At 39.4% G+C, this 9,583-nt stretch overlaps 1 protein-coding gene across 1 annotated transcript in view; it reads right to left on the bottom strand.

Moving 5' to 3' along the window:
- Positions 1 to 6,795, bottom strand: part of LOC139736569 (alpha-1A adrenergic receptor-like) — a 7,434-nt gene extending 639 nt beyond the window's left edge. Inside the window, exons 1-2 of the mRNA XM_071647316.1 lie at positions 5,820 to 6,795; positions 1 to 233 (exon numbers count right to left, since the gene is read on the bottom strand). The exon at positions 1 to 233 is cut by the window's left edge and continues 639 nt beyond it. Of these exons, the coding sequence (XP_071503417.1) occupies positions 1 to 233; positions 5,820 to 6,795 (1,209 nt within the window). The remainder of the gene's footprint in view (positions 234 to 5,819) is intronic.
- Positions 6,796 to 9,583: the final 2,788 nt, after the last annotated feature.

The following is a 9,583-nucleotide window of genomic DNA, read 5'->3' as shown; positions in this document are numbered from 1 at the left end:
ATCTCTCGCGTTTCTGTGACGCGCGTTCGCGTTGTACACCTTCCGCGGCACGCGCGGCGACGAACAAGGGCATTCCTCGCAATACTGGCAGGACAAGAGCTTTTTAAACGCGCGGCGAAACGTCATGTTGGACACGGCGTAGATGAGGGGGTTCATGAAGCTGTTACAGTAGCCGAGCCAGAAGAAAATGTCGAAGGCGAGTGGTGGGACGTAGCAACTCTGACACGCCGAAGCTATCACGACATGAAGAAAAATAAGGAAGACAAAGTAGAAGAAAATGGAGGGAAAAATATGAAAATGTTGATGAAAAGATGAAGACAAAAAATAGATAGAAAAATCAGACAATATTAGACAAAAGGAGAGAAGGCGAAGGAGGAATAGAAGAGGAGGAAATAAGAAAAAGTTGGCAATGACGGAAAAGAAGATGGGAAGGAGGAGGAGGAGGGGAGAGAAAAAGTAAACAAATATGTAAATGTTAACAAATAGATCAGACAATTTATGAAATTATCAAGGCAAGTAGCATACTTTGGTGATTTAATAAACCAATTTGATTAGGCCATTTTTTTTACAGCAAATAGAGCTTTAAAGTATCAAAATAGGATGAGGTTCTATCTCGGTCTCTCTGGGGGCTAAACTTCGCATTTTATTTTTCTTTTTAAAACGTCATCATTTCGAAGTTATAATGCTGCCATACATGTGGGGGGGGGGGGGGGGTTATGAATTCAAAACAAATATTGAAATACCTTGACAAAATGCAAAGACCTCAAACATCTTAAAATGTCAAATGCTTCAAATTTCAAGCGTATAACCTTTTTGAACAAAATTTAGATTTTTCTTTTAACTATAAATTATCATCTTTTCGTGCACTTTTTTTGCGACTCTCATCGTAGTATCATAATAAAAAATGACAGGTCATTTCCATCTATGGGGGAGGCACTGAATTCACCAGGGGGTAAGGATGGAGGTATCATCATCATAAAGCGTTCCAAGAAATCTGTATTCGATTTCAGAATTAGATTTTATTTATGACAGGTAGCGTGGGTGACATTTCCCACACTAGTGACGGGCTTGCTTCTACCCACAGGGTCGATATATAAAAGAATACAAGTATGAAGTAGCAGAAGATAACTCTAACCACATAGCCTTCTCTGTTCTTTACTGTAGGGCTTCATCGACATTTATTGCTTTACTGTGACTGATTGTGTGGCTTCATGTCCTGTTTGTGTCATTTTCCCCGTGGATAGCAACATTCAAGGAAAAACTAGCCAAGGAGTGATTACCCTTTTCAAATCAGCCCTCCTTGATAAAGTATGTGATTAACAGGAGTCAGGTTTTTGAAATAAACATTATACATCATCATAGAAGAAGCATGAATGCAGTGACGACATCATTTGTATTTGTGTCTGAGTTAAGTATCTAATAAACATTATAGTTGTGGTTGAGTTAAGCATCACATTCACATTAAATTCACATTATTTTTTTCACCTCAACGTATAAACATGGTATAAACTAAAACAGAAACTGAGCATCGACACATATCTGGTTACGAATAAGACACGATGATAAACAACCCAATTACAAGTAGGCTCTACCAGTCAACCAACAGTAATATACAACGCTATAGGTACATTCTGAAGGCACATGACCCTCAATACAACATAATAATGAGGAGGAAAAAAATTCAAAAAAGTCTCAGCAGTAATGTGTCTACTAATAGCGAGTGATTTAGGGTTTTGTTTGTTTATGTTTGTTTGTTTGTTGGTTGGTTGTCATTGGTTTTTTTTTTGTGGTAAATTTAGGAAAAGCTCGCTTTGCTGGACCAGTTTGTTTAAGAGGATGAATTTACTTTTGATCGTATTGAGGAGAATGTGTGTTGGCATACATGTGAGTAAGAGACATAGGTTTATCTCCGCAGTATGAAAGGGTTTCAGCTCGAATAATATATATATATATATTTTTTTGCATTGAGATAGACCAACTGTGTGTGTCATCTTATAACTGTTAGGATGTATGAGTATGTTTTTTAGTTTTGTGACGTATTACAATAACATTTTATTAATTTCTTAAAAATGTCATTTATTTTCATTTTATGTGCATTCAAATTCGTATGTACGATGTGGTTCAATGACTTTGGTCAACCAGATGGTTTTTTAGTTTTAGGCGCCCAAATTAGTGGTCACAAGTTTAAATTCGGATGTGATCATTCAATTTCGTGTCTGGGCATGGATTTCCAGGTCTGTGCATTCAAATTAGTGTAATGAGCTCGATAAGCACTTAAAAGCATTTCAATTTCGTTTTTAAGCAAGCGCTTTTCTCAATTTAGCATTCAATTTCGTAATGCACGTAAGCCCTATACTTTATACAAATAAGCAAGAGTGATTATGTCCACCTTGTAATTGAATGTGACTTTCACTTTTTATCTCACATTTCATCGTCATGATCAGCATTTGTTTATTTGAACCTCCAGATTTTTTTTTTTTACTTAACATGTATTGTTATGTAAACCTCAATATGAAATCCTCATTCCGTAATCTCATGGCTGTCATTATCGCTAATTGACATCTGTATTTTTATCAAAATCATCACATTGTGTTTACAATCTTCATTTGGCGTCTTTATCTTAATTATGATCACCACACAGCTCTCCGATGTTCATCTTATACTAGTATACTTACTTGCATCATCATGTGCGATCCACATGTTGTCATTTTCAACATTAAATTTAAAAAGCAGTACAAGTAATGTACTTTTTAATGGACAATGTACAGGTTGAATTTGAACGCTAATTTTATGAACTTGTTTGCCCTTACCCGAACTTGAATACTTGAAAAGAGCTGGTGACAGGTGGAGACGAAATTAAATGACCATTGCCGAAAATGTATGCGCATTCAATGAATTAGAATAAGCAAATGCGAATTCTGTTGCTAAATTAGTCATTGTGAACGAAATAAAATTTTAAATGACCTAATTTTGATGCCTGACCAAATTTGACGAAAATGAATACTTCTTATGACAACAAAAAATGAAATTGGTCGGGGAAAACCTTTAAAGTGGTTGATGTGAACAACAAAACGGAATGTACAGGCAAAGAGCTTTGGAACCTCAAAACGAGCATATATCAGCCTCGGCGCCACGTTTTCAAAAGTGGGACGCTCACTTCCGGGTTTACGCCCACTTCCGGGTTTAATGAATTACGTCTGGTGGTGCCACTTCGAGTTTCTTAAGCAAAAGTGCTCAAAACTTAAGGTTTCACTCTATTTTCTTTTTTTTTTTTTTTCTTTTTTACTACTCCCGCTTCCGGGAAAAAATATGGGGGCTCAAATTAGTGATACCCTATGCATTCCTATGTATGGCTGCAAAAAAAAGGGGGCGAGCCACCCCCCACGGTTCCGCCGGCCATGCATATCATATTCATATAAAGAGCCAAGAAGCGATAAAAACTCAAATCACCATGGTACATGCGCATAGTTTACAATACATTTTATTAATACAATGGAATGGTAATTCAAATTCATCTTGACTTTCTAGAACAACACTTCAGCTCAGCATCACACCACGAAAGCCATGGATTCGTTACGGGTCCGACTGTTCACATTACTTCTCAGTGGCGGATCCAGAGGGGGGCGCAACCGGCGCACGCCCGCCCCCCCCCCCCCTTTATTTTTCGTTAAAAACAAAAGAAACAAAAAGAAAAAAATGAAATGAAAGCCGGAAGTGGCACCAGAAATAATTAGTCACGCCCCCCCTCCCCCTTTACAGAATTCCTGGATCCGCCCCTGCTGCTGATTCTCTTCAAAAGGGCAAAAGAGCAAGCAACTCAATGCGAGAACGGTACGCCAAACTAACAAGCGCCATCTACGTTACTGATGAACCATGCTTGATGTTGCGTTATCGAAAGTGCTCTTCTCTGCTTGATCTCGGCTTAAAAACTCAGAACTTCCCCTGGTCCTTGATTGTTGCTAGCGAAGCAGGTGACATTTATGACTCAACTTGTGAATGTAAATGTTCATCGTTTTGAAAGAAGAATTTACACTTGAATACACTCTTGTACTTGTATCTGAATGTATACTTCAAACTGAACAGCGCACAGATAATGACACTGGTGATAATTATATAGATGATGACTGGCGGGGGAGGGAACATACCGAATGTTCCACCTGAAGGGTTTGAAATGCTATTGAGGGAGGTTATAAGTCCCGAGACGGAGTCGAGGGACTTATAGCCTCCCGAAATAGCATTCCAAACCCGGAGGGTGGAACGTTTGGGACATGTTCCCGACAACGAAAGTCATCATGTGTTAGATTATATGGGTTAGTCAAATATGTAAAACGTCAACCACCAGAGATGGCAGAGATTCAGTGAACGCTACGAACTTTGCAGCCACGGCCACCATGTAACAGCATAGCATGAATGTGCAGCTAGCACTCTACGCACTACATAGCTCGCTCGCGCAGAGCCAAATTTACTGTGCGCGCGCGGTCGGTCCTAGGCATTCACGTTCTGTCATTTGTTACGTGGAAATGTTTTCCAATGGGAGAACATTACCAAGAATGTTTCGCCCATGGGAGAACATAACGAATGTACCTCCATCACTTGACTCTGTTTAGCCAATCACTAACCGGTATTTGACTAACCCATTTAATAGTATGATGTTGTTTGAATAGGGAGCTAGTTTTCAGTCCTCGCGTTTGCACTGGTATTCATAGACAGTCAAACCTGTCTCTAGCGACCACCGTCTATAGCAACCACCCTGCCGTATTGAACCATTAAACACAGTTCCCTCCCAAGAGAAGAGTCCTGTTGATGACATATTCTATAGCGGCCGCCTGTCTGCAGCGGCCAAGGGTTTTTGTCTCCCTGGGGGTGGCCGCTGTAGACAAAATTTGTCTGCATTCGTACGACACCAACGCAATATTCTTTATTCACCGAACATTTTTGAACAAAATTGTGACGGGATCTTGATGCATTTACTCTAAGCTTTAAACAGAAGGCAGTTAAGAAATTAATTTTGCAGAAAAAGGTCAAAATGTCCAGCTTTCTTTGATGTTAATGTTCTAAATCATAATCCACATCTTTCGGTACTAGAAATGTTTTGACGCAATGGCCGAACATGAAACACTGATTTGCTCGTGGTCTGACTGTTCAACATACGTCCATAATACCGTCTAATTTATCTATTTTCTTTAAGCTGTCGATACTCTGACGACAGATGAAACATCAAACGTTCATAATTATTGTAAAACCATCACCACCAGGACAATGCTATGGACTTTGGGTTCGATCAACACTTACAGACTCAACGTTTTCCAACGCATGTCGAAGACTACAATGAAAAACATATCTATAAATGCATGATTTTGTTTACTTTATTTCCAGAAACCTGTCGCACAAACGGTTAGAAAGCCGACTTCCAAAAACGCATTTGTACGAATACTTTCCTCGACGTTCGGAAATTTAGTCTTTTCGCAATGGAGAGTAATAATTTAAAACAGTAATACTAATTTGTATTTCAGTGCCTAGTCTCCGGCACACCAATGCATGGTGTCATTTCAGAAAACCATAAAGATAACAACATGCTTCATGAAAGGAGAAAAGTCTAGAATATAAAACTAATCGTTGATTTTCAAAGCTGGCCAGGGTTTGTTACAACATTAAACTTTTGTGTATTGTTTTTTTTTTCTTTTTGTTTTCTTAGCAAATATCCTTTCAATTTGATTCTATTTTAGAGTTTACAGGGCCTCAGCATTCGTCACTTTACGAGGGTTAGGTTGTGGTGGTAGTGGATCACAAGTTGGAAATGAAGAGAAAATCTCACTTACTGAGTGGAAGCAGGAAGAAGAAAGGGAACCAGCAGAGGAAGAAGACGCTAACCACGATCCCTAACGTTTTCGCGACTTTCTTCTCTCGGTTGAAAGTCACCGACCTCTGGGAAGCCGTCCTGGAGGATCGCATCAGGTTATTCGCAGAGTTCTGCCGTCGCACGAGCTGGTGACCCGGCGGCGTCTGCACACTTCCGCGATGCATCCGCAACACGATGCCATTGGGACTTCCCTTGTCCGAGCTGGAGGAGGGGGAACTGTGCAACTTCTCACCGTTTCTGCTCTTGTACTCACCGGACACGGTTTGGTAAATTCGAACGTAAAGCACTATGATGACAATCAGGGGAATATAAAAAGAGCCGGACACTGAGAAGAACACGTAATCTATGGAGTCCGAAAGGGGACATTCGTAGGGGTCATCTTTGACCGGCCGCCAACCGAACAGCGGTCCGACAGCGATGGCGAAGGACAGCACCCACACAAGCACGATTACCCAGAGCGCCCTCTTCGGCGTAACGATGAGTTTGTGCTTTAGGGGTCTCGTGACCCCAATATAGCGATCAATGCTTATAACGCAAAGACTGATGATCGACGCAGTGCAGCAGAGCACATCTACAGAGGCCCACACGTCGCAGAACTTTTGGCCAAACGGCCAATACCCGATCACCTGTAACGTTCCCGAGAATGGAAGCACGAGCGTTCCGAGGAACAAATCCGCAAAAGCTAGATTAAAAATAAAATAGTTTGTCACTGTTCTCAATTTTCTTTCCATGAGCACAGCTAGAAGCACGAGAATATTTCCAAATATCACCGCCATGATAATGATAAGCAGCAGCGCGCTGGATATGATGATCCGTGGTATATCGTAGATGGTGGAATTGCTGAAGGAGCTGGCATCGTACGACGGCAGGGAATCCGAGTAGTCGTCCCACGAGGGCGAAGTTAGCTGGGCTGTGTTGGCGAGGTTGGCGGTCATTGTTGGTTCACATTCCGGTGGGATGACCGATTAGCACATACTCCGTAGAATCATGCATTCAGAGTGCCCACCTGCAAAACCAAATAACAGAAATACCTTATGAAATGATATACCATCCGTTCAGTTTACATTAGCCACAATTTTACTCCATTGTAACGAAGATTTAATGATTAATAGCACTTGACATTGTGTAATAGAGGAAGGCCCTCCAGAAAAAATAACAACAATGACACCATAAGGCTGGCTCAGATAGATTAGACTACGCTTGTATTGAACTTATTAAGTCTACCCCCTCCCCATCTTTATTATCTTGCATGCATTATTTTTATCAGTAAAAGTGTTTGCTTCAGGAGCGTAGGTGTGTGTGTTGTGGGTAATAAACTAGCATAGGATAGTGGAGGAAGGTTAAATAGGAAGAAATGGTTTGGGGTTGATTTTATTTAGACATGATCCGAGTGATGAATCGTTACTTTAGGCGTTGGTTAAACTGTACAATAATACCAACGTGAATCGTTTTTTTTTGTGTGTTTTTTTTTGTTGGTATATTTGAATGGAAGTGAAAAAAATGGGAAAAAATAATGAGAAATAGAGATTATCTGTCTTACAATCCTACTTTTCTAAGCAGCTCTCAGCAGTCAAGCAGCAGCCCTAGAAGTTTTCTTTCAGGCTGATTTTTTTTCCCTTTCCATTCGTGTTAAATTGTATTCTGCCGTTGACAGTGAACGGTTTAAACGGAGTCGACCAATGGTATACGATAATGGGTGACGTGACAAATTGATCCTGCGACAATGGGTCAGCAATTACGGCAGGAGCAAATGTCATGGTACTACGATATAGTGGTATTCGCAGGTATATGATATTTTCTTTGGTCATTAATCTTATTGTAGGTTTCATGCATATCTAACTATAACAGATATCAAAATAACCACTTTAATATTATATAGTTATATATTTTCCTTATTCAGGTATGCGTTCTTGGAACTAATGTCTGTTGACAACCTATATATTGCACCTGTTTCATCCAATCCTACTTCTGTCGTCGGTGTTCATTCTGTCTACATCAATCTGTCGTTGGTATTCAAGAAAGCCTGGGGTTAAGTTCAGGCAAACTTTTGGGTTACCATGCCTAACCTTTAGAAGGAGGTACCGTATAATCTTTAAATGGGTTAATAAATTGCATGTCGCCCGAATCGGTGCGCTAAAGTGCAATTCTGCAACTCGTTCAATTGACTCTACTGAATTGAGTAAGATCTAATCCAAGGATAAGTTAAAAGTTTTATCGAAATCGTAGATAGCATATGAAAAGGATTACGCGGAATATTAATTTTTTTTTCTCTGTTTTCACCGAATTCATGAAAACTTCCATTAGCATGATTAGACAAAGGTAAAATCACTGCACAACTCTATTTTAATTGCACACAAACGCATTATTAAAATAACGTTTTTGTTAATAATTTGGCAACTGTTATACCTCCCCTAAAACAACAAATGTCATCAATTCTAGAGTATTTATGGGAATGTAAGTTCATGTAAAAAATAAGGACATCTCGCGAAGATTAATCTGCAGGTAAGTAGGAGAACTTTCGGGTGGCGACATCACCAGTGATCATTACTGAAAATTAGAGCATTTTTTGTTTAGATTTTTGTTTTGATTAGTGATATCTTATAAAAGAAAACAATAAATCCCATATACTTCATCCATTCATTTCATCTGATATGCTGTCTTCATTTAAAGCTATCATTTGATTATACAGCGGTGTTGAATTTCACTTCAGTATACAAGGGGGTGCACTGGGGTTACCATTGACCCTTGACCAAATGTTTGATTCGGATAACATTGATTCAGCAACAAGAACTGGGTTTGGTGATCACGCATTTCTTTGTTTCCTTTTTGTATGTACAATATATTGTATATTGCAAATGGTGGGACCTACAATCTACAAGCATCGCTTTCTAGTGGGTCCCCCATCTCATTCCTCCAATTTATTCCTCACTAAAATACCTATCTCAAATCACAAATCACAAATGTAATCCCCCCCTTTTTTTTTGCTTATGTTGATATTTCTTTACTTTCTTATACATTGTTCGCATATGTTATTGATTCTTTTCAGATGGAGAAAATAAAATGAACTTGAACTTGCACTTGAAAGTGAACTTGACCCCCTGCCCACAGCACCCTTAGAACGATCAAACACTACAAACGAACAAAAAGTTCCACGGCCCCAGTATAATTATTATATCCAGTATCTTGCGGTGACATGGGGCAGTTCTTTTTTCGTGCATAATGGAGAGTGGGTGCATGAGAGTACCAAGAAAATTACTTACAGCTGTATTTCATCTTCGACTGAATGTTGACTCTCATGAGTGCAGTACAATACGTGGTCGGCATACAATAATACATAGCTCAACGGACATACAAACATACACACACAGGCTCACACACACACACACACACACACACTATCAGGAACGTCTTTTACATCATTTTAGCCACTACAAATCGGTACTCTTTTTGAAAGCTATACCACACAAACATCCTGTTAACAGTGATAGTGTGATAAATATAGCCCATGAAAATTATGCGGAAGCATATCTGAAAGTTCATAATGATGTATAAAAGAATAGAAAGTTACCCTTTACCAGTTTAAGAAACAATTAGAATTATTCCCACGTCATATCAAGATAAAGTTTCTAGCTTGCAGACCCGCTCCCCACCCTCATCCGGAAAAAAAAAAGAATATTGAAGAAAAAATGACACCAAAGAACGCTCCTGACATAAGCAGACTGT

Source organism: Diadema antillarum, unplaced genomic scaffold (genome assembly GCF_040938485.1).
Source record: "Diadema antillarum isolate AM-2024a unplaced genomic scaffold, OU_Dant_1.0 seq00000654_RagTag, whole genome shotgun sequence".
NCBI lineage: Eukaryota > Metazoa > Echinodermata > Echinoidea > Diadematoida > Diadematidae > Diadema > Diadema antillarum.
The sequence above is the reverse complement of the archived record's forward strand: the minus strand, read 5'-3'. Positions and strand labels throughout refer to the sequence as shown.